General features: G+C 38.0%; 1 protein-coding gene across 5 annotated transcripts in view; it reads right to left on the bottom strand.

Moving 5' to 3' along the window:
• The window catches only part of RANBP3L (RAN binding protein 3 like), a 47,537-nt gene extending 26,794 nt beyond the window's left edge, over positions 1–20,743 (bottom strand). For all 5 annotated transcript variants that reach the window (XM_058563483.1, XM_058563485.1, XM_058563486.1 and 2 more), the window contains exon 1: positions 20,653–20,743. In XM_058563483.1, coding sequence (XP_058419466.1) covers positions 20,653–20,743 — 91 coding nt within the window. The remainder of the gene's footprint in view (positions 1–20,652) is intronic.
• Positions 20,744–25,255: the final 4,512 nt, after the last annotated feature.

Below are 25,255 nucleotides of genomic sequence, written 5' to 3'. Positions count from 1 at the left end.
GTTTCCAGATTGAGAGTCCATCCAATACTCAGGACAGTACCTGAAAATAGGCCCACACCAGTGCACATCATGAAATCTTAGAACACTAGGTGCTAAGAGCAACAAGAAAGGAGCAAAAGAGGTCACATACAAAGGGTCAAGTATCAGAATGGATTTAGGTTTCTCAACAACAACTCTGGAAATTACAGATCAAGGGGCCAATGTTTTTAACACTCTGAGGGGAAATGATTTCTAGTCTAGAATTATATTTTAATATAAACCATTGATTAACTGTGAAGACATGATAAAAAACATTTCCAGACTGCAGGATCTCAAAATAGATTTCCACATGCACCCATTCTCAGGATGCTTCTGGAGAAGATGCTCTACCAAAAGACTACTAAACTAAGGATCCAAGAAACAGGAACGAACTCAAGAGAAACAAAGGCAGTCTCCGGGATGATGGTGAGGGGATAGCCCAGAATGACAGCAGTGTGCCAATTACAGACAGCAACCAGTCCACGATGGGGGAGGTCCCTGTGCAGACACAAGGAGAGAAGTCTCCAAAAAGATGTGACTAAAACTAGTTGAATATCTCAAGTGGTTGAATATTCTGAAAGGATGTTTAGATGATTGGAGGAGAGTTTGGAGATTGACTGGTAATAAATACATAGAGAAGTAAGAAAACAAAACAAAAACACAACACAATTATTAAATCCAGGGAAAAGAAAAAGTTGGGCAAGAAAGGAAAAGGAAGCTTAAATCTTACATGGATCAATTGCCATAGTTTCATGTGGTCACAATGGCATCTACTGAATACTGATCTAATCAAATTTACCATGCAACAATTTTGGGAAGATGGGGAAATAGAAAGTATGCATGTGTGTGGTGGTAGTGATTATAGAGTCCAGAGAAATCTGTGAAAGGGATATAAATTCTTCCATAGTAGTGCCTAAACATAAATATAAAGAAATAGCATTTAATGCCCGATATTTGGAGATATGGAGGTTAATTCCAAAAGAAAGCTATGAGAGTTGGATGCTGTTGCCCTGGGGACCAAGGAAAGTGAGAGCAAAGGAAGGGGCAAGGAGGAGACTGCTCTTTTTTCCAGAAAAGTCTTGTAGAACCAGTTTAAGATCCCTTAAACCACATAAATATGTATAACTTTGAAAAAATAAAAACTAAATTTCAAAATAATTCCTTCTCTACCATAGTGCCAGATGTCCATAATTAAAGGACAAATCTTATGCTCCCTGCCAAGAATAGATTTCTTATTGAGTTATACTGCATAGCAAGCATCCAATATCTTATTTCTTAGGCCTAATTATTCTTTGCATAGAAATATATGGAAAGAAAAGTGTGAGCAAGATGGATTCACTGAGTTCAGAATGCAATGGAAACTCCCCTTGAATAACTGGAGATCTGCTCTTTATAATGCCCTTTAAATTTTTGAGAGGCATTCATGTTTCCATCCTTCACTTTTATTCAAAACACTCCTCTGAGTCTCCAGACAAGAATTCACTTAGAAAATCATGCATATATGTAAGAGCCTTGTTCTTCAGGATTCTAAAGTGCTGTCACGGTCAGAGTTATCATTAAACATAAACGTTTTTCCCCTATTCTACGTACCATAATTTTTTCCCCTAAATTTTGCGTGGGTTGTAAGGTCTTGCCCAGACCGTTTATTTCCATATGTGTAACTGGCACTCAGTCTCTCGATAAACCAACCTATTTCATCTGGGAAAGTAACTGGAGGATTTTCTTGATGAATCATCTCAGAGGAGAAGGTTTGAAAGGATCTACTGAGCCAAAAGCAGATCCAGAAGAGGAGGAAGAGACTGAGAATGGAGAATTGGACTCCGAGTCCCAGTGGGAATGGAGGCAGGCAGTTTCTAGGGGCCCCAAGGTTTTGCTACACAGCTTCTCCTACCTAGAGTCCTGCAGGTTGCTTCTTGCTGCTTTGGTGGTTTAGGGAAAGTGAAAACCGAGTTCACCACACTGGATAGAACCAGCCTATTCTAGCTAGGGCCAAAAAGATTGTGAAAATAGTCTTGGCAGGAAAAACGGTGGCAACAACCCCCCTGCAGAGGGGCAGGAGCTGCCAAATGGGTTACCTCTAATTGCTACCAGGACTGGAATTATCCACTTGGACTGCAGCCCTGGCAGGCCCTGCATTTTCCTCTTCCCTTCTTCCTGGACTAACCCATGTGTCTCTGCCACATCCTCATCTCTAATTTCTCCTCCTTGTGCACTGTGTGACCCCAGGCTCCAATATTGTCCTTTATGCCCCTGTCCTCTTCACTCTCTTTCACTTGTTTCTGGCTCTCTGACTGGTCAAAGTATGGATTTTGCAGCACTGAAGTCAAATAGTCCTAGAGCTGTGTTTTTAAAAAAATTACTCCAAGACTTAGCTTTATCATCTCTTTCTCTGTATATATTTTAAAAGGGTTGTTATGAGGATTTAAGCAACGTATGCACGTGAGAGCACTTAGTATAACTTCCTCTTTAAACCTTTTTGGAACAAAGCAGAACATCTATCTATCTATGTAAAATTTATGTATCTATCCTTCATATATACACACATTTCTCTATATATACACCCACATATATATATGTGTATATATATATATACACACATACATACACATATAGCAATATGTCAGACTACAGGTTGCACAGAAGACACTCAATAAAAGCGAGATTCCCTCCCCTCCTCCTCTCCAGGCCTGTTAACATGGGATACACAGTCTCCCCCCTACTCTTGTTAGCTCTGGAGGAAATGCCTCATTGTTCCTCAAAGGTCTTTCTTTTTCCTTTCACTCATTACCTTATTCTTACCCCTAGTTTTCTTCTCACTTCTCCTTGTTGAGCTCCTATCTTTCTTATTCTTTTTCTGTTGTAATATCAGGAAGTTTCCAAATTCAGGCTCTGGCCCATAAATAGTTTCAGAGATCCTTGCTCCTCAAAGTGTGGTCCAGACAGACCAGTAGAAGTGTCTGGGAGCTTGTTAGAAATGCAGACTCTCAGGCTCCTCCTCAGACCTTCTGAATCACAATCTGCATTTTTCAGGATTCCCAGGTGATATGTATACATATTTGAGAAGCAGTCCTTTAGAAGACCTCCAGGTTTCTGTCAAATGAGACCAAATTCAGGAAGATGGCAGTGGAGATTCCTCGAGTTAGTGACCAAACACCAGATGTTCTGAGTAACCTCACAATTAACGAGAAAATTACTACTACTCAAACCACACACTATGATTGTTATGGTTCGATGTAGGGTGAAGTCAAGGGCTACTCTGAAGACTTAGAAAGAAATGCCTGTAGTAAGGATATTGAAATATCAGTATTGAGATTGACATCAGTCATTCAGATATTCTGCTTGAAGCAATTAAAGATTTTGTCTCTGATGCAATAGTTTGTTTTCTGTTTTAGTGTTTGAAATACGACATTTTTCTTGAAAAAATTTTTTTAGAAAATGTCTCTGCTTGAGATTATTAAATGTTCATTAAAAGGTTCATTTCTATAAAGCAAAAATTTAGCCTGGAAGCATAACACATCAAAAACATTTGTCATAGTACTAAGATTCTTCAACAAGAATGTGAAACATCTCAAGTCTCAACTGTAAAAAATGATATCTTATGTAGAAAAAAATAGACCAATCACAGCAGGTGACCTTAATCTCTGTCTGGAACCCCAGGAATAGGAGACACAGAGGGTCTGAATCACAGTCTTGATTTTAAAAAAAGAAACAAAAACTCAAAACTATACTAAAATATTCTAAGACAGTTTTAAGAAAGGGCAAACTGTAGCCCCAGAAGAAAAAGGAATTTGTGCTAATTTACAAGGGAACCACAAGCATGAGACATTCTGTACTTATTTCTAGCCATATATGGAGGAATTCTGTAAAAATGCAAAAGGAATGAAATAAACAACAAATTACCCACCAGAATATAAAAAAAGTATATCTTTACAGAAGGGAGTGATAGGGCCACAGAGTAACATTGTTAACTGTGATGGGACACTCTTGATTCTGTTTTATGAGATACTTTGTACCGACTTAAAGGTAAAATAACCAGGATCCCAGAGGGAAACAGAGGCAGCTTACACAGCAAGTTTCTGGGCTGACTCATGAAGCATTAGCTCAACTTGAGACACAAGATGAATGGACCCTACTGGAGCGATTCCAGCCCTGGTCATCCCTGCTGAAGTTATAACCAATTGTGTGTACTATAAACATAAGCTCATTGGAAAAAATACAGTATATGGAGTAAAAGGGGAAAACACTCACCCTTTTCAATCCAATTCTAAATTTTTTGAACTGCTTTAAGTTTTTGTTGGAAATGAAGTTATAAACTGCCAACTCTAAGAAGTCTAGCATTTCTAGTTTCGATTCATTATGAGAAGTACACACTAGAGACAAAAAGAATCAACATTAGAATAAAACAAGGAAAGTTATTCCTCTTCTCATCAATACCATGCTGATAAAGAAATCACTCATTTTCGGAATGGGAATCATTTTGGGATAGGAAATTGGAGAAGAAGATGAGCAAACTATGTCAATCCATTGAATACAACCATCATCACCCAGAGCTTTGCTAATCCATCCCATTTTCTGATCTCCTTTGCTTCTGATGCTGATAATCTTTGAGAGATCTATTGATTGTAAGTTCCAAAGACTTTAGACTCTTTCCTCCACTGGTTTGTACATGGTCTAGATCTAGACACTGACCAATTTTGAAAAACCAAGGCACAGAAATAATAAAAGTCTCTGACGTGAGCAAGAAGATTCAGAGGTTGTGTCAAACATAGACCTTTCTATCCTTCTGGAGGTAGAACCAAGCCCCTGAAAATTCTATGTTGAATGCACTCTCACCCCAACCTCAACTCCAAACTGTGCTGCCTAATTTATAATCCAGTCATATGTGGCAGTGGGCTACCGCCAGTGACTTAATTCCATTTGCATTTTAGAATCTGGAGATTTACAGCAGCAATAATCCAATTGGAGAAAAATTCTTCTCATTTCATAAGCTCATTTACTTCATTAACGTCTTTATAAATAGAGAGGTTCACAGATTCAAAAAACAAAATTTTAATTAAATCATTTGGTATAGAACATCTGGCAAAACCACTCTGTCAATCAAAATGCAGTGAGGATGGAAGAAACTGACTTTATATATATATATATATATATACACATATATATATACATATTTTTTTTTTTTTGGTGAGGAAGATCAGCCCTGAGCTAACATCCGATGCCAATCCTCCTCTTTTCGCTGAGGAGGATTGGCCCTGGGCTAACACCTGTGCCCATCTTCCTCCACGTTATATGGAACGCTGCTACAGCATGGCTTGACAAGTGTCAGTGTGCGCTCGGGATCCGAACCCCGGGCTGCCACAGCAGAGCACACGCACTTAACCAGTACGCCACCAGGCAAGCCCCAGCTTTATATTTTTGAGAGTGCTCTGTAATTGATCCCAAAAGATATGGTCATCATGTGTGGTGTGCTTTATATTTGGGGATGGTCAGTGACTTTTTCAATAGACATTACAGAATATTCCATTAAACTTTACTATTGTTCCAGTGTCAAAACATTACTCTTTGAGTTATTTTTTTTTCTTTCTTCTTAAAGACAGTAGCTACCATATGACATGCTTATGCGTGTCATGACTAGTCTTTACCCTTTTGCCTTTTGAAATATTTAACTTAATATGACCTTAAGAAGTAGTGTGAAAAGTTAGACTTGGTGATCTCCTATGATGCTTCTTTTATGCACTGGCATAATATAAAAACTTATATTTGCATCATACTTTACTTATTATAAAACATATTTAAATGTATTAGTCTTTGATGACTAAATGAATGATTGCTACAAGCCAGAATGCATGGTTTTAAAAATCTAAGCTTTGGGGCCGGCCTGGTGGCATAGTGGTTAAGTTTGCGCTCTCTGCTTCGGCAGCCTGGGATTCGCAGGTTCAGATCCCAGGTGCGGACCTATGCACTGCTCGTCAGGCCATGCTGTGGCAGCATCCCATATACAAAATAGAGGAAGATTGGCACAGATGTTAGCTCAGGGCCAATCTTCCTCAGCAAAAAGAGGACGATTAGCAATGGATGTTAGCTCAGGCTAATCTTCCTCACCAAAAACAAACAAACAAACAAACTAAGCTTTGGCAAAAAAAAAAAGACGTGGATTCAAATTCCATCTCCTCAATTTACTAGCTGTGTGAGGTAGGGCAGGTCATTTGATTCCTCTGAACCCAGGTTTCCTCATCTGTAAAATGGGGATAATGAGACGTACTTCACAGAGTTGTAGTGAGGATTAAGCAAGGTAACGTAGGTAAAACATGAAGCACAGTGCCTAGCGTGTAAGAGATGCTCAGGAAGCTGCAGCTCTTATTACATGACATGATCCTCAAGAGGTCAGTTATTAAATCCTTGTACTCACAAGAAAACTTAGGATCTAACATTACAGGATATGCTCAAGGTCACACAGCTAATACTTAGAGATCTGGGACTAAAACACATGAGATCTGACACTACATCTCATGCTTTTTCCTGTAAGAGAGGCTCTCTCCTGGCTTCCATTGTGAGTTGAATGACTACTTTACAGCTTCTCCTCTTTGGAAGCTGTCATATGCCCAGGCATGACAGCTCTCCTGCTTCTGTGGTCTGTACAAGCCTGATTGAGATGCGATCCCAGACTGTGAGTCTTCCTGCACTTTCGTTTTGCCATCTGTAAACACTGCAAGTTGCTTCACTTACTTTTACTGTTTTCTGTTCATATTCTGACTTGAAAGAGGTTTGTTCAAGAATGTCAGCAAGCTAATGGCATGATGAGCCTAGCAATTTAAAATCTCCATGTCAATATTTATTTTCTGCCACTGGCAAAAATAACTCAGAAGAATGTATTACTTTTGACAGATCATACACATTTCTCTGTAATTTGAAGGTGTTATTTTGTTTATCAATAAAACTATGGTGTGCTTTTGTGATAAAGTTACTTGCAATCTTTAATTACTTGAATATGTTTATCAGCAACAAAGGTGGGACCTCCGGATTGATAATGCCAGAAAGAGCTGTTTGCTGTTCCTTCATTTATGCCCATGGGGTAATAAAGATGCAGAATGTGTCCTAGGATGTGCTTGGTCAACTTGGTACCATTTGGAAACACAGATTTCATTTGACAGCATTTATAAATCACATATTTTCCCCTCAGAATAACTTGCAGTGTGAAAATGCTTCCATATGTTAGAAATCGGTCTCTTCATTTTGCTGAGGGAGCGGGAAGAGAAAGACAGTCTAGGTTTCATGGCATGTCGAAGATCAATATTAAGCAGGCACAGGTTTAAGATGCACAGGTGAAAGTTAATTTTAAGTAATTCTGTAGTGTTTTCTGTAATGCTGAAATTAAAGAGGTGATTTTGACACAAAATAGCATCTCAGTAAGAATTAAATCACTTTTCACAAAGACTATTAATAAGTCAATATGGCTGAAATACAGCTTCATGTATTGAATTCAGATAAATTTAAGATCTTTTTCTTCAGTAAAGAAGCACACTATTTTTAAATTCCTTCATGGATTCCAAGGACACAGGCCAGATGGAGAAGCTTGGTTACAACTTCTTCCAATTCCAAATCTCTTTTCCTTAAATGTATTCCCCTTTGTCCTGGGCCTTTGAGCAAGCAGGAGAAAAGGCTCCTTGCTTTGCCGTTTCCGCAGGAATAAATGGATGTTATTCCACTGAGGACAAGACCTTGGAGGCCTCGTCAGGAAGAAAGGAGCTCAGCTGCCACCCAAGGCGCTCACAAGCCCAGAAGGCCTGGGCCTCATTCTCCTCTTGAGAACTCACAGAAGTCCCGGCAGGCCAGCATTCATCTTCGCCGAAACGCTCTGCTGGCCCTGGGAGCGCAGAAATGGAGCGGGAATACTGTGATGCCTGCCACAGACAGTTCTGCACAGATATCTTACTGCACTGATTTAGAACTAGTTTGGGAAAAGTGAAGGCCAGGTAGCAATTTACAAACCTTACTAGAAACATTTTGCTCATCATGCTAAAGAAAATTATAAGAGAAAAACTTTCACTTTTCAAATTTATATGTCTTGAAAAATTCTCAAGAAAACTGAGAATAATCCTTTATATCTATCCATTTTCTTCCTTCAAGCTTTCATGATCATTGAAGTATTGACAAGTCAGGATTAGAGGAGATATTGTCACTATGTAATGTCTTTTTTTTTTTTTCTGTTTTTGTGAGGAGGATCAGCCCTGAGCTAACATTCCTGCTAATCCTCCTCTTTTTGCTGAGGAAGACCGGCTCTGAGCTAACATCTATTGCCAATCCTCTTCCTTTTTTTTTCCCCCAAAGCCCCAGTAGATAGGTGTATGTCACAGTTGCACATCCTTCTAGTTGCTGTATGTGGGATGCGGCCTCAGCATGGCCAGAGAAGCGGTGAGTCAGTGTGCACCTGGGATCCGAACCCGTGCCGCCAGTAGCGGAGCACGCGCACTTAATCGCTAAGCCAGGGGGCCGGCCCTGTAATGTCTTTTTTTTTAATTCTAGGAAAATATACATAACATAAAATTTACTGTTTTAAATGTTCAGTTCAGTGACATTAGGTATATTCACATTGATGTGCAGCCAACACCACCATCCATTGTGAGAACCTTTTCATCATCCCAAACCAAAGCTCTGTACCCATTAAACAGTGATCTCCGTTCCAGTCTCCCCCAGCCCTTGGTAAGCCTGTTCTACTTCCTGACTCTGTGAATCTGACTATTCTAGGTACCTTGTATAAGTGGAATTATACAATATTTGCCTTTTTGTGTCTGACATTTCACGTAGCATAATGTCTTTAAGTTTCATCTATGTTGTAGCATGTATCGGAATTTGATTCCTTTTTAAGGCTGAATAATATTGTATGTATATACCATATTTTGGACCTCTTTTTTTTTTTAATTTATTTATTTTATTTATTTAGTGTGTTTGTGCGTGTGTAAGGAAGACTGGCCCAGAGCTAACATCCGTGCCCACCTTCCTCCACTTTATATGGGACGCCACCACAGCATGACCTGACAGGCGGCGCGCCTTTGCACACCCGGGATCCGAACCCGGGCCACCAGCAACGAAGCGCACGCACTCAACCGTTACACCACGGGGCCAGCCCCTGGACCTCTTTTTTTTAAATCAGCTTTTCCTCGTTTGCCTCCTCCTCTCTCCTTTTCTTCCATTTGGCTCCATATTTCTCTCAACAGCCACCTTTTTTGTCTCCTCACATGTTTTCCTCCCTCTACTCTTTCCATTTTTCTCCCCCACTTTCATATTCATCATTTTCTCTACATGCTTAATATTAGGATTTTTACACCCCAAGTAAATACTCTTTTTATGACTATTTTAAAAAATGAGATAAAAGTCAAGTTAGCTCATCTTAATTTTTTTATCCATTTTAGATACTTTTAATAATGATGGCCCTTATATCATAAAATTCTTAGATGTCGATGGAAGTATAGCCTCAGTTCTCTGCACTAACTACTAACTTTGCATAGATTAATTCTCTCCTCTGCTTTCAGTTTCCTAATATGTAAAATCAGTTGGACTATGTGATTTTTGGAGCCCTAACATTCAGTGATTTATTAATATCAATCACTTGGATGAAATTTCAATCACTTGGATGAAATTTTGGGAAAAAAGTATTGATTTATTTAATAAACATTAATTGCTTACTATGAGCAAGGTAATGGACAATAACAATATTGTGAGTTTAAGGCTTAAGATGTGAGAAATGTTCACAAAGATAAAAAGAAATTTGGCACATCTATTATGGTGTTTTTTGAACATTTGTTGTCTATATATTTATGTTTTTTCTCGTCTTTAAATTTGTAGCTAGAGTTTGTTTTCTACAACTCCCTCTAAACCTACTTTGATTCATCCCACTATCAGAACAATCACTTCTACTACTTAATTTTAGCTTATTCAATTTTCAAAAAGAAAAATGGCGAATAACACCAAAACTTTAATCCAAACTTGAGAAGGACGCTCCTCATAACAAAATTGGTCTTGTTGAACCAACAGCACCTTGTAATCTGTAGCGCTGGTGTGTGTCTTACCCTTGCTCAGCTTATAACACACATACACACAAATCTGTATCTGCAGCTTCATTTCTCTGCAAACAAGTAAAGATTAACAAAGCCAACCCTTGACCAAAATGGTCCATTTCCAACATTCTAAGACTTTCTCCTTACTTTATCTCTTTCTCTCTAGACGGCAACATCCTTCCTTGTTATGATTTACCTTTACTTATCAGAATAAGAAAAGATTTGGTGCCAATAACTTAAAGCAGTCACTATATAGGTCTGAAGTGTGGTTTTTCCATCTGGATGGATTCCTACTCCAGAGGGACGATCAAGTTATTGAGCTATAGTTTCTGGAGGTCTGGTGGTTTCTCTGAATCTGCTGAGGGAAAGAAATTTGTATCCTGTTAGCCTTGGGTTCTTTTGGGACCTGAAGCCTGTCCTGCAGTGATACAGGGCTCTTATAAAATCCCTTTCTCCTCTCTCCTGTTTGAGTACGTGGGTTGGGTCCCATCTCTCAGTTCCAATTTAACCCCTGTCCTCCTTCTGGCTCTACTCACAGATATATGTATTATGCCCTTTTGATGTTGCTTTAGTTAGCATCAAAAGACATCTTCAGACTATCATCCCTTGTTCGAAGTCTAGGTCTTAGTCCTATGACGTCTTGCTTGTTTACTGCCGTTCACAGAAGATGAGATCTCTAATCATTGGGTAGAAGGAATGCAGCTTCTTACTGAATATAGGTATTTACTGCATTGTCAATCCTGACTTTTGGAAATTACGCTAGATTTGCCAACAGACTTCATTAAAAAGGAACTCAGGTGTTAAATTTACCTTGCCTTAAAGTTAAGATTTCAAGTCAAGTTAATGATTGAATATAATAGTTGAGCCAGCACTTTGAATAGAGTCCTCAGTTAAAATAAAAAAGTGAATTATAATAATGACTATTATTTAGCCCCTTTTTAATTTGGAGTTTGGGATACTGCTATTTTACTTTGTCAAAACCCAAACCATCCCTCCAAGGCCATATCAGCCCAGTTCCAAAAGTGGTACATTGCCATCTTTCACACTTCATGCAGTGTAAGAGATCTAGACTGTGAGTTATTTAGGTTGAAATGAAAACTGTTAGCCCGGTAATCAGGCCACTTGCTCAGGACTGATGTGTGTGCACTGATACAGCTGCATTTTCTCACCTGTTCCTTTTAGAGTCAAATATACCTTTTTGGGAGACTGTTGGATATGGTTAGTAGTTTATATAGAAATTAACTAATGACTTCAATAACAACACATTCTAAATAACTGAACCACAAATTGAGTTCAAGGGCCAGCCATCCCTGAGACCCTTTACAGGTGCTTAGCTGAGCTTCTATTTTGTGTCCCCATAAGAAGAAATGAGCATGAGTGAAAACATGGGCTCTGGAGTCAGGTTTCTTGGGTTAGGATCTAGGTTCAAGACCTCAGCTGTGAGGTCTTGATGTTACCTATCTCATGAGGCTTTCGTAAAGAAATGAGCTAACACATGAAAAGTACTTAAAACAGTGTCCGGCATATGACAAACACTCTGTAAATGTGATTTGTTTATAAGTGACATGTTAGCACTGCAGTGTGGTCCAGGGTATAAACTCAGTTTGCAGCTTTCAAAGAACTTGTACAACACAGTTGAGGAGACAAGATCAACCTGAATGAAATAATTACAGGCAAATCATAGAATCTTAATTTTGAAAGGGATCTTATAGTCTCCTAGTGGAACTTACCATCTAAGGTGTCTAGAGCATCCTCAATAGATGGCCTTCCATGACACAGCATATCAATAAGGGTTAAAATGTATGCTATTGCTGGAGCTTACTAGACCATGTGTGGCAGCACACTGGTGTTTGTGGTACATGTGTGCCAAGATCCTAGTCCTTCATCCCACAGAGTCAGTCTCCTGTCTTTACCCCAAAAGTGTTGTATACATTTGACATTCATCTATGTGGTTACATGTATCAATAACTCATTCCTTTCTACTACTGAATAGCATTCCAGTGTATGAATAAACCACAATTTGCTCATCCATTTGCCTGCTTATGTATATTTGCATTGTTCACATATTGGAGCTCATAGGAATAAAATCTGCTATAATCATTCTTGTGCAAGCTTTTTGTGAAAGTATGACTTTCATCTCTCTTGGAAAAATACGTAAGAATGAAATTGCTAGATCATAGGGTAGGTGTAGATTTAACTATGTAAGAAAGCTGAACTATTTTCCAGAGTAATCACACCACTTCACAGCAATGAATGGGAGTTCTGGTTGTTCCACATTCTCCCCAACACATAGTTTCATTGGTATTTTTGATTTTAGCCATTCGAGTGTATGTGAAGTGATATCTCATAGAGGTTTTAGTTTGCATTTCCCTATTGACTAATTATGTGGAGTATTTTTTGATGTGCTGATTGGCCATTTGTATATTCTCTTTTTGAAGTGTCTGCCAGGTCATTTGCCATTTTTTAATCAAATTGTTTATACTGAGTTCTTTACAAATTCTGATCACAAGTCTTTTTTCAGATGTATGCACCACAAATATTTTCTCCCAGTCTTCTCTCTTCTTCTTTTAATGTTATCTTTGAAAGAACAGTTTTTTTGTTTTGTTTTGTTTTTTGCTGAGAAAGATTTGCCCTGAGCTAACATCCATTGCCAATCTTCCTCTTTTTTTCTTTTCTTGTGAGCTACCGCCACACATGGCCTGACAGATGAGTGGTGTAAGTCTGTGCCCGGGATCTGAATCTGGGCCGCCAACGTGGAGTGTGCCAAACTTAACCACTAGGCTACCTGGGCGGGCCCAAGAACAGATATTTTTAATGCTGATGGTCTAATTTGTCTATTTTTTATGGTTAGTACTTTTTGTGTCTGTCTAAAAACTGCCTATTCCAATTTTGTGAAAATATTTTCCTATGTTTTCTTTTAGAAGCCTTATAGATTTAGCTTTTGTGTTTTAGTCACATTCCAATTCAAATTTATTTTTGTGTGAGGTTCATTTTTGTAATACGTTTATCCATTTGTTCCAGGACTATTACAGAAAAGACTATCTTTTCCCCCTTTGAAATATCTTGTATTTTTGCCAAAAATCAATTGACCATATATGAATGGATCTATTTCTGGGCTCCCTCTTCTGTTCTGATGATCGATTTTCTATCCTTATACCAATATTATACTGTCTTGATTATTATAGCTTGAAATCCAAAAGTGTAAGTTGTCAACTTTGTTCTTCTTTTTCAAGGTTGATTTAGCTATTCTAGGTCCTTCACATTTCCTTATAAATTTTAAATTAGCAATTAAAAAAAAAAAAGCCTTCTGGAATTTTGATTGAGTTGGCCTTGACTCTCTAGATCAATTTGGGGAGGATTTATATCTTAATAATATTGAGCTTTCCAATTCATATCTTTAGTTCAATCTCCTTTAGCTTCTCTTTGTAATGTTTATTTGTTTTAAGTGTACAGGTCTTACACATATTTTGTTAAATTAATCCATAAGTATTTGCTTTTTTTCTATTAAAAGAGTACTTTAAAAATTTCAAATTCTAATTATTCTTTGCTAATGTAGAAATACAATTGTTTTTTGTATATTGACTTTGTATGCTGTTATTCTGTGACCTTGGTAAACTCATTTACTAGTTCTAGTATTTTTTTTTCAGCTGATTCCTAAGAATTTCTCTACAGCGACTATCAATCATCTGTAAATAAAGATAGTTTTCCATCTTTCTTTCCAATATGTAAGCCTTTTATTTCTTTTCTTAACTCCAGTCCTATTCCATGATGTTGAATAGAAGTGCTTATAGTGGACATCATGGTTTTCTTCCTGATCTTCATAGGAAAGTGCTAAGTCTTTCATTGACAGTAAAATTACTATGGTAGCTGTCGGCTTTTTGTAAATGTTCTTTATCAGGTTGAGGAAGTTTCCTTCTATTCCAAATCCTTTTAGAGTTTTTTCTACATGAGTGGGTGTTGAATTTTGTTTATGTTTTTTTCTGATTCTTTCTGACACAATGTTATTCATAATATTCCCTTATTATCCTTCTAATATCTGTAGGATCTATAATCCCACACTCTATATCATTCCTGATATTGGTAATATGTTTTGTCTCTTTTATTGGATTAATCTAGTTAGGAGCTTATTAATTTTAATAATGTTTTTAAGAAAATAGCTTTTGGGAATCAAGGATGAGCAGACTATTTCCTCCTAGTTTTGGTTTTAGAAATAGGAAAAATGAAGGTTTCTTTTTTTTTTGTTTTTTTAAGTTCAACTTCAGAAATGTCATTAGAGATGGCTTGGGGCAGCCGTGGCTTAAAAAAGTTACAGTAAAATACGCATACCATAAAATTTATCATCTAAATCATTTTTAAGTGTACAGTTCAGTAGTGTTAACTGCATTTACATTGTTGTGCAATCTCCAGAACTCTTTTGATCTTGCAAACTGAAACTCTATACTTTTAAACAATAACTTCCCATTCACCCTCCCAGCTCCTGGCAACTCCCTTTCTACTTTCTCTCTCTCTGAATGACTACTCTAGGTATCTCATATTAGTGGAAACATCCAGTATTTATCCATTTGTGACTGGCTCATTTCACTTAGCGTAATGTCTTCAAGGGTCATCCACGTTATAGCATATGTCAGAATTTCCTTTCTTTTTAAGGCTGAATATATTCTATTGTATGTATATACCAAATTTCGTTTATCCAGTCACTTGTCAATGGACACATGGGTTGCCTCTACCTTTTAGCTACTGCGAATAATGCTGCTATTAGAATTGACGTGCAAGTAGCTGTTTGAGTCCTTGCTTTCACTTCTTTTGGGTGTATACCCAGAAGTAGAATTGCTAGATCATATGGTAATTCTATTTACAGTTTTTGAGAAACTGATATAATATTTTCCTCAGCAGATACAGCATTTTACATTCCCACCAACAGTGCAAAGGGTTCTAATTTCTCCATATTCTTGATAACACTTGTTATATTCTGCTTTTCTGATAGTAGCTGTCCTAATGAGTGTGAGGTGGGAAAACGAAATTTAAGCCATTATACATATTTTCCAAATCCTCAAATATGTGCCATCTATCAGGGAGGATTATTATGGAAAGGATTCCTGTACTGGGTAGGAGCTTGAACATGACAAAGTCTAACAGAATATGAGTTCTCTCCTTCCTAATTATTTTAAAGTGGCCTGTATTTGTTTCTACCAATTTGTGCCTTTAAATGCCAGTAATGGCTCTGCAGATAGAACAAAACTCATTTGAACCTCTTTTTGGAAGAAAAACAGAAACATGTGTAGGTCTTCTTCCTTTAATCCTAGTTCATTTAACTATGTATCATCCAAAAGATGTCATGTTGTCTATGTAGTATCACTACTTTAGAATCACAAAAAAGGAAATCTATTTTGAGAGGCATAACGTGTATATTTTTTCATGTTATCTTTTCATATAAAAGGCATTATTTATTTGTATACCACTGATTCTCTTTCTCATGGCTGTATGTTTATTTCCCAGCAGTTAAATTCTTTCAGTGTTCTAAATTAAGTACATTCACAGATGTTCACAGAACATATTTAAAGGAAATAGTGCATTTGCAACAATCTAAACATAATTTGTGTTTTATGGTTTAGGTTCAGAGCAAATTTGATGACGCAGTAAATAGGCATGGTTTAGCTTTTATATTTATATTTACTAAGTTCTCAGCTAGATTCAGTGCCTTCCCAGACCTTCAAGAGGACCGTGGCTAAAATACAAAGAATGATGATGAATGTAGCAAAGTCAGAACATTATGGAATCAAATCATTTTCTCTTTCACCCAAAAAGTTGAAAAAGTATCATTAGCTTAGCTCTTATTACTGAATTCCTCAGAAAACACATGAGAGAAAACAACCTTGGGAGAAAATCATCTTTGCATTTCCAGTGTCTAATATAGCACCCAGTACTTGGTAGGTATTCAGCAAAAATACACTAAATAAATAAATGGTTGAGGGCATTAATCTATTTCTTGACTTGCAGGAAACTGTCTTGACATTAGGAACAGAACACATCCAGAAAATCCTGGCCAATGTGTGATATAATAAAGAATATATCCAGTTTTTGTCCCTCATTCCTTGCACAGAGCTTCAAAAACCCTTTGAATTTCCTGACTGATAGTTATGTGTCTTTGTTATGCTAACGAGATGATTCATGGTGGGTCCTTAGATCATTTCAAGGGAGGGACTGGCCTCGCCAAAGAGACCAAGCACCTATTTAGAGGGTTGGAACTTCCAGCCCTTCTCCGCACCCCCAACCTCCAGGGAGGAGAGAGGGACTGAAGATTGAGTTCAGTCATGGCCAATGATGTAATCAATTGTGCCTATGTAATGAAATCCCATATAAAAACTCTAGACACCAAGCTCAGTGGAGCTTCCTGGTTGGTGAACTTACTGATATACTGGGAGAGTGGTATACCCTGACTCCATGGGGACAGAAGCTCCTGTGCTCAGGACCCTCCTAGACCCTGCCCTATGTATCTCTTCATCTGCCTGCTCATTTTTATCCTTTATCATAAAACAGTAATCATAAGTATAGAGCTTTCTTGAGTTCTGTGAGTTGTTCTAGCAAATTATCAAACCTGAGAGGTTGTGGGAAGCCTTGAATTTATAGTCCTCCAGGCAGAAGTGCAGGTGGCTTGGAGACATCTGAGATTGGTAGCTGGTATTTGAAGGGATGCAGTCTTGTGAGACTGAGCCCTTAACTTTTGGAGTCTTCACTAACTCTGGGTAGTGTCAGTATTAAATTGAGTTGTAGGACACCCAGTTGGTGTCAGAGAATTGGTGTCAGAACAGACAAAGAAAATCAGGAGGAGTCCCAATCTTTATCTTGGTATCTGAGTTATCTTGAGTATCTGGAGAGAAGCTTCTCTGATATATCAGGATCAATAAAAAAAAATTAAACATTGTAAAACTAGGAATCATGGATTTTACAAGACAGCTACATATAGCAGAAAGTGTATTGAAAGTAGCCCTTAATAAATACATAACCTTGGAAAAATCACTTGACTTTGAGGATTCCCAGTTTCCACATTTTTAAAAATAAGGATAATGTTGCCTACCTGTAATGATTAATTTTATGTGTCAACTTGGCTGCACCACAGTGCCAGATATTTGGTCAAACATTATTCTGGATATTTCTCTGAGGATGTTTTTGGATGAGATTTACATTTAAATTGGTGGTCTTTGAGTAAAGTAGATTGCCCTCCATAATGTTGGTGGACCTCATCCAATCAGTTGAAAGTCTGGTTTAGAACAAAAGACTGACCCTCCCTGAGCAAGAGGAAATTCTGCCAGCAGGCCACCTTCGGACTTCAACTGCAACATCAGTCAGCCACGTGGGTCTCCAGCCTGCTGGCCCACAGAGCAAATTTTGGACTTGCCAGCCTCCATAATCATGTGAGTCAATCCCTTAAAATAAATCTCTATCTTTACCTATCTATTTGCACACACACACACACACACACACACACACACACATACATTCTGTTGATTCCGTTTCTCTGGAGAACCTTGACTAACACAATACGTCACCTGGTTGTTGTCAGAATTAAATGAGATAATGTATTTGAAACCCCTTTGTAAATTTTAAGGCATAAAACATAAGGATGGTTAAGTCTGCCTAATACATGTAATGTGTACTAAACTTTATTGAAGCCTTATAGATATACAAATTAATGTTTACAAATGTGGTCTCAGATCAATATTATAGATAAAAGGATTTGAAATATACAAGAAGCTGCAGGACAACAAGTAAGGAGAGGAGCCTACTGGCTGTAGGCTCTGAGCTGGTACAGCATCTGTTGCACAATGCGCAGACTTCACGTGGACCACAGCTTAGTTGGCTTAGCTCAACTTACATACCCAGCATCTGGCAGTGTTCTGCAGTCACTGTCCAGATAATTGCAGAAGAATGAGTGACTTTTATCAGTGTGATCACCTAAAATGCACATTTTTTGTGAGTGACTAGGTGGAAAGAGTTAAAGACCTCAGAGTTCACATACAGCACTTTAGTAAATAGCATGGAGGGTCAGAAAGTATGTATGTGTTGCATCTGGTCACGCCCTCAGAAGAGTTAAATGTCAATTAATCATGGTCTGTATGCTGGAAACAGTCTGGCCGGGGGTCGGCCAAAGCCACAAACCCAGAAGGCCTCAGTGAATAAATCCACAGCCAGATCTTGTTCTCTGAAACTAACGGTTTTGCTTCCCTGGACCTTTGCTGAACTTTGCATAATAGCAAGGTGCAAATATAGCTCGGAAACAAAATCAGGACCACTGCGCTGAATGAATGCTTCTACACCCCAGGACCGTAACTGGAATGCTATTTAGCAGCATAGCAACCACTGCCCAGTGTCACTTGTCAGCTAAGCTCTCTAGAGGATATTGCTTAGAGCAGTCAACGGCCAGTCTGGATTGCACCAGCACGCTTCACAACTTTATGGATTGTGGTTTATGTGGGAAGATATTTTGAGACTCGGCTGTGGAAGAATATGGTTGCTTTCAAAACACTCTAGGCAAAAGCTTCAGTCTGAGAAAGGAGATCAGACTTCTAGTCTTGTTGGTATTTTGGGAAGTATGTCATCATAATGATATTTCCAGACTGCTCTGGATATGGCCAGTAAGAAAGGACATTAAGACAGTCTGCCTTAAATTAAAACAACAGTGGGATTCTATTTTCCACTTATAAAATTGGGAAAGAATTTTTAAGCTAATACGCAGTATTACTGAGAATATATCCCTACAGTGCTGATTGGAGGGTCATTTAGCAAAAAAAAAAAACAACCAAAACTTAAAAACATGCATATACTTTGACCCTGCAATTCCACCTCTAAAAATGTATCCCAAGAAAATAATCTTATCTCTGCAATGATTTATCTATTACTTTATGTTAAACACAATGTTGTTTAGTAATAGTAAAGAATTAAAAATAAATGAAATGTCTAACAGTAGGGAATTGTCTAAAGGAATTTTGCTACATCTATATATGGGAATAGTATACAACTATAAAAACAAGGATGTAAAAGAATATACAATTACATGGAAATTTGTTCATAATCTATTGGTAAGTTAAAAAGCAGTTTACAAAACACTATATATAAAAATAAGTCTATTTTGTTTAAAAATCAAGCAAAAGAATAATCTGTACATGTGCATTGAAGAAAAGGCTGGAAGACTATACATTAAAATGTTAATAGCAACTCTCTGGGTGGTATGATTATGGTGATTTTTACCATCTCCTTTATGCCCTCTCCACCAAATTTTATATAATAAATATTACATCAGCAATGGGGGGGAGGGAGTAGCTTTAAATATTTCCAATAAATGAGCAGCAAACAAAAAAATCTATGATGAATTAGGATTGTCTACTAAGAGAGGAGCAAGAACAGAGCTCTGATTAAACCCTGGCACATTCCAGGTCTTTACATTCTAAGGCAGTTAGTTCAAAATAATTTATATGAGCCCTGATGGTACAGAGTGATCTTAAAAGTTTATGCTGTTTTCATTTAAATGAAGTATTTTCTACCCACGTTATGCTAAGCCTTGAACAACATGGACTCACTTTGCACAGCTCCAGGAACTGATATGGGATGGTGGCCTGACACATTCACACAAATGTTAGCTCACAGATGCCACCTTGGAAATGGAAGTTTTCAGCCTATTCGCCAACACTCTCCATACCACTGAAATCTAAAACTGTATCTACAGAAAAATAAATAAAGAGCTCAAAGCCTACATTCATACATATATAGATCCATCACAGGTTACTGAGGAGAAGCTAGAAATGTCTAGAGTAAATTCTTAGCCTCTGGGGGATGGTGATGTCATCTGTGACAGCCTTTTTTGCAAGTGTCCTTTGCTGTCCCTGACAGAATGGACTGGAGGGATCATCTTGTCTATTCATGTCAACCATCTGCCACTAATTAATGCAGCTGGCTGGGTAGTGGATTTGAAATTTAAAAAAGACTGGTGGTGAAAATGGCTGCAAGGTAGATAGTTTAGTCTGCGTGAGAGCCCATCATGTGAAATGCGACATTTTTCCCTGTCTGTCTCCAGCTGTTCCTGGACCATAAAAAGGAAAGAGCCAAAAATATATTTATTTTGCTCATGAATGAATGAGCCAGAGATCCAGATAAAATGAGGCTTAAACTTTAAGTCCAAAAGTGTACCATTAGTGGTAGGACAGGGGACATAGTGCCAGACTAACTTAAAAGTACTCCCAGCAAATTCCCCCTGTAGCTGATTCAGCCTTGCTGGATGGGTGTTTTGAATTATACAAAATCTAGCATACTCTAGAAAAATGACAGTGGCTGGAAGTTTAAGCACATAAGTTTCAGAATGACAACTGCAAGAAATATGCATTCTTGATAGTCTTCCATAGTCCTTAAAAAAGCAATAGTGAATCCAAGTTAACCCACCCCACGCATCACTATTATGTCTATTCTCAGAGTTTAAAACTGAGAAATTGCAAAGCATTTCACAGCCAGACTTTCCTAGCTCACGATTCCTCTGGGAATGCAAATGCGCAGGAAGTCACAGAACACACGATCCATTAGCCTGACTCACCTTGCTGTCGCTGGTCCTCCAGAAGCTTCAGTTTACAGGTGTGCAGTCTGTCGAACAGGTGGCTGCTCGCTTTTCTTTGTATAGTAGACATGGTACTGGCAGTTATGTTGTGGCTCCGGTATCACTAGGGCATTCCCTTCCCCTGGCCAGTCACCTAAAATGGTCTTCACAAGACACCCAGAACCCCAGAGGTGCGTGCAGATCCTGTCCTTGCTTGTAAAACATTTACTTCTCTAATAAACTTCCAAGTGTTTCCTAGTCATGATTCTTGACATAAATATTTTACCAATATAACTTCCCCTACGTATAAAGATGCCAATTCATTTGAATAAAAACACAACTTAATTCTTCTTTCATTTCAAAGCATGTTGAAACTTTTCCCTTCTAGTGTAAAATCCTACAAAGTAACTATTTCTAACAGTTTATGCTTTTGGCAGTTTTTGACTCCTGAATCTAATGCCCCAATTATTTAGAGAAGACTGCTAGAGTAATACACACACACACATAAAAGTGCTGCTGAGTTAAATCAAGTGATTTCTAAGTCTGGTCTGAGTTTCTCTCCGTGACAGCTGAAAGTGAACAGTTCTTAAGGGAGGCTGGAGAAGGAGGAGCCGAGTGGGCTAAGCTGATTAGCATAAAGAGGCAGGCCAGAAATGGCATTGGAGTTGCTTTGAATAATAGTGACCAAAGCAGGGATTCTAAAAAGATGCCCTGATGTTACAGTAATTGCATATCTGACTTCTGCTACTGTGTTTGTAATTAAAAGCTCAAAGCAGGGGTTATACCCATGGATGTTCATATGTACCTGCGACATCTAAACGGCATAAGTGGAACTGGTAATGAGCTCATGGAAATGTACTGCTGGAACTTTCAATTTCTGTAAACACCTCTGAGTCTTCAGGAGGGGCAGTTATAGAGCAGCCTGCCTGCCAAGGCAACTATTTGGAGTTCTGGAAGAAAAATAAACACACAAAACATTATCTTTCCAGAGATCTGTCTCTGTTTCTCTTTAGATTCTCTGTTACTTCAAGTAGCTTTCATAAGCTTCATAAGACAAAGCTATTTCCAGTGTTTTGTTGTGCTGAAATGGCATATTTCATTGAAATATTGGAAATAGTTCATATTTTATTGAAATAGTAGCGTATTTTATTATTGTTTAAAAACAAACCCCAAACACCTTTCACTTAACTTGAGAGTCTGCTATCTCTGAAGTCATAATGAATGCTGATAGATCCTGCCCTTCAAAATTCACAACTCTTTTTAGATTCACAAAGGACGTGGTGGGCAAGGACGAAGAAGAAAGGCAGAGCTGTTTAGCCTCAAAGTCTGGATCCTGCAGCTTCCTGTGCGTATTTGGAAATTGGTGCTAATCTTGACAAGCTAACTGGAAGGTTACCTCCTAGCCAGATCTGGGTGGGAGTTCTCATTTTACTTTGAGGCAATTAACAATTCCCCAAGCATATTCTGAGCTATGAAAACTCTAATGAAATGTGTGATTGCTCTTTTACAATTCCTATGAGTTATTAAACTGCTTTTATTATTTTAATAGTCTACCTATTGTGGTTTTAGGTCCTTCACAGTGTAACAGGTTATAGAAGTGTTTAGCTGCTTTGAAAGAGATTCCTGTTGTTAGAGAAACATAGTTTCTGCTTTAAATGGCTGGTATTTATCTCCTGCTTCACAATAGTCGTGGTAGAAGGCTGAGGCATTTTCTTCCTGAATGACTTAAAGCTATCAACATTCTATCAAGTTGTGGACCTCACTAATAAACACATTATTACATCAGCAAATCAAATAACCAAACCTCACTAATAAACACATTATTACATCAGCAAATCAAAATTATAAGTTAGCCCCTGAGAGAAATGGATTTTTAAAAAAATGTTTTATAAGGAAAAATTTTTAAAAATGTATGTGAATAAGTAGCGAGAATAGCATAACAATCCCTCTGCACCCAACACTTGGATTCAATCATTGTCATCCCATGGACAATCTTGTTTTAAACCTGTGTTTCTTCACAGCCGCTTCCCCTCCTCACTCCACCAGTGGATTTGAAGCATCTTAGACATCATTGCCTTAATAAATATTTCAATACGTATTTCTAAAATGCAAGGACTTTGAAAAATAGAATCATAATAAAATTGTCACCCTTTTAATGATAAACATGATTCCTTAATTAAATATCAGGTGATTTCTTATTTTCCTGACGTCTCATAATTTTTTTTTTATTTTTACATTTTGTTCATATCGGGACCCAAAGGTCCACATATTGTCTTTGGTTGATATGTCCCAAGTCTTTTTCATTCTGTAGGTTCCTCTCTGAGAGAAAATATTGCTTGGGGATTAATATCTACATTTACCCTAATTTGTGTCTTATTTGTCAAGGAAGCCCCCTTGACGCCCTCATTTTTCTTACTCATGCACCGATATAAAGCTGGGGAAAAAAGAGAGGAAAAAGAATGGTCATCTAGAGGCTAAAATGGCCAGCTTTCTGCGCCCAAGTGCTCCCATTTGTGTGCTGTGTAACCTTGAACCAGATACTTAACATCTCTGGGTTTGTGTCTTCTTTTGTCAAATAAACCAAATGTTTGGTAAGCAATGCGAGAAATTATTTAACACTCATTCTGTGAATATCAAGACTTGGGAAAGGAAGGAGTATCCTACTTTGTTTTTGTCTAGAGCCTGGGAAGAAAGAAAGAGATTTAAAACTAAAAATCTGGGTAGGATTTGGGAGTGTATTTGAAAATCTGCTTCCTCAATTCTCAAACCTGGCTGAATACCATAATTACCCTGGGAATATCACAAAGAGAGATTCTTGAGCCCCAACTGCAGAGTCAGAGGTCTAGGATGGGGTCTGGAATATATATATATATGTATTTTTTCTTTTTTAAATTTCACTCTTTTCCCTCAGCCTTATTGATATATAATTGACACATATCGTGTAAGTTTAAGGTATACAGAGTGTTGATTCGATACATTTATATATTGCAAGAATATTACCACCATAGCATTAGCTACCACCTCCATCCCATCACATAGTTACCATTTCTTTTTCGTGGTGAGAACGTTTAAGATCTACTCTCTTAGCAACATTCAAGTATACCATACAGTATTATTAGCTATAATCACCATCTTGTACATCAGATCCCCAAACTTGTTAACCTTAAACTGGAAGTTTGTATTCTCTGACCAATAACTCCCGATTTCCCCCATCCCCCAGTTCCTGGTAACCAACACTCTACTGTCTGTTTCTCTGAGTTTGAGTTTTTTAGATGGAATCTGTATATTTTTAAAGTCCTCTTGGCAAAGTAAACAAGCATAACCTGCTGAAACAGATCTAGTTTGCTCCACTATTTCATTCATTATATCTTTCCTGAGGGCTGATGAAACCAAACAAGCACACCCTAAACACAGTAGTTTCTAGTGCCACAATGTAAGGGGGTGGGGATGATACCAGAGAAGGCTTGCTGCCTGGTTCCTCTATGCCCCACGGGTGTGCATCATTGAAGCAGCCCTGGGCAGTGGCCCTGTTGTTGATTACTTGAGTCAAGGGGACTCCTGGGCTCTTATACCGCATGTTGAGTTACACTTCTGCTCTGGGAGGAGTTCTGTTTTGACTCACCAGTTTCCACTGGAAATAAGCCAGTGTGGCTGAAAGCAATGTTATAGATAGAGTATATAAAATAACATCAGATGTATCAGCCATAGTAAGTATCAGCTATAGTAAGCCATAGCTCTTACTTTTCAGGAATACCACCAAGTTAGTAGTTCACAATGGGCATATTGTACTTTGCTTTTTGCCTGTAAATAAGAGCAAGAAGTCAGAACGCAGAAGGGGAAGTCCGCTTGGGTCAAGAAACAGGTGAATAATATTTGGCATTTTTACTCGCAATTTGATTAAAAATGAATTAGAATCCTATGAAAGTCAAGCTTCTTCTCTTATCAACTCTCTGTGATGCCAAAAAGATGCCATTGGTTTTCTTGGTCTGGGTTCTTTTTTCTCTTCCGTATTCTCTCTGCTTAATCTGTGTCTTCGTATTCCCAGAAGAGTAGAGTGGAATGGCATGCCGCAGATAAACAATAGATATTATCAGCTGGTGCTTTTGGGGTAGATACTGGAAAAATTGGTATTTTATGATTAGAATTCATAGCTCAGAAAACATAGTGCTTGGTGAAATAATATAAATGGTACTAAGTGTATAGGAGGGTTTTCATTTTTCATTTGAACCATGCTTAAAAAGCAGGAACACATGCATTGTACATTAGTTCACAACTGAGTTGCTTGTTTAATAACCTGCCTTTTTCAAAAGTATTTATGGAGGCTGGCCCAGTGGCATAGTGGTTAAGTTCTGTGCCCTCTGCTTCAGTGGCCCAGGTTCATGGGTTCGGGTCACAGGCGTGGACCTACACCACTCATCAAGCCATGCCATGGTGGTGACCCACATACAAAATAGAAGAAAGATTGGCACAGATGTTAGTTCAGGGCCAATAACCCTCACCAAAATATATATATATGATATCTAGTCTACAAGTATATCTACTCTTTGACGGTCTTCAGACTGCTTTGAATGACAAGTATTATATAAATAAAAAGCAGTTTTGC

Source organism: Diceros bicornis, chromosome 20, assembly GCF_020826845.1.
Source record: "Diceros bicornis minor isolate mBicDic1 chromosome 20, mDicBic1.mat.cur, whole genome shotgun sequence".
Taxonomy (NCBI): Eukaryota; Metazoa; Chordata; class Mammalia; order Perissodactyla; family Rhinocerotidae; genus Diceros; species Diceros bicornis.
This window is presented reverse-complemented; position numbering and strand designations above follow the sequence as displayed.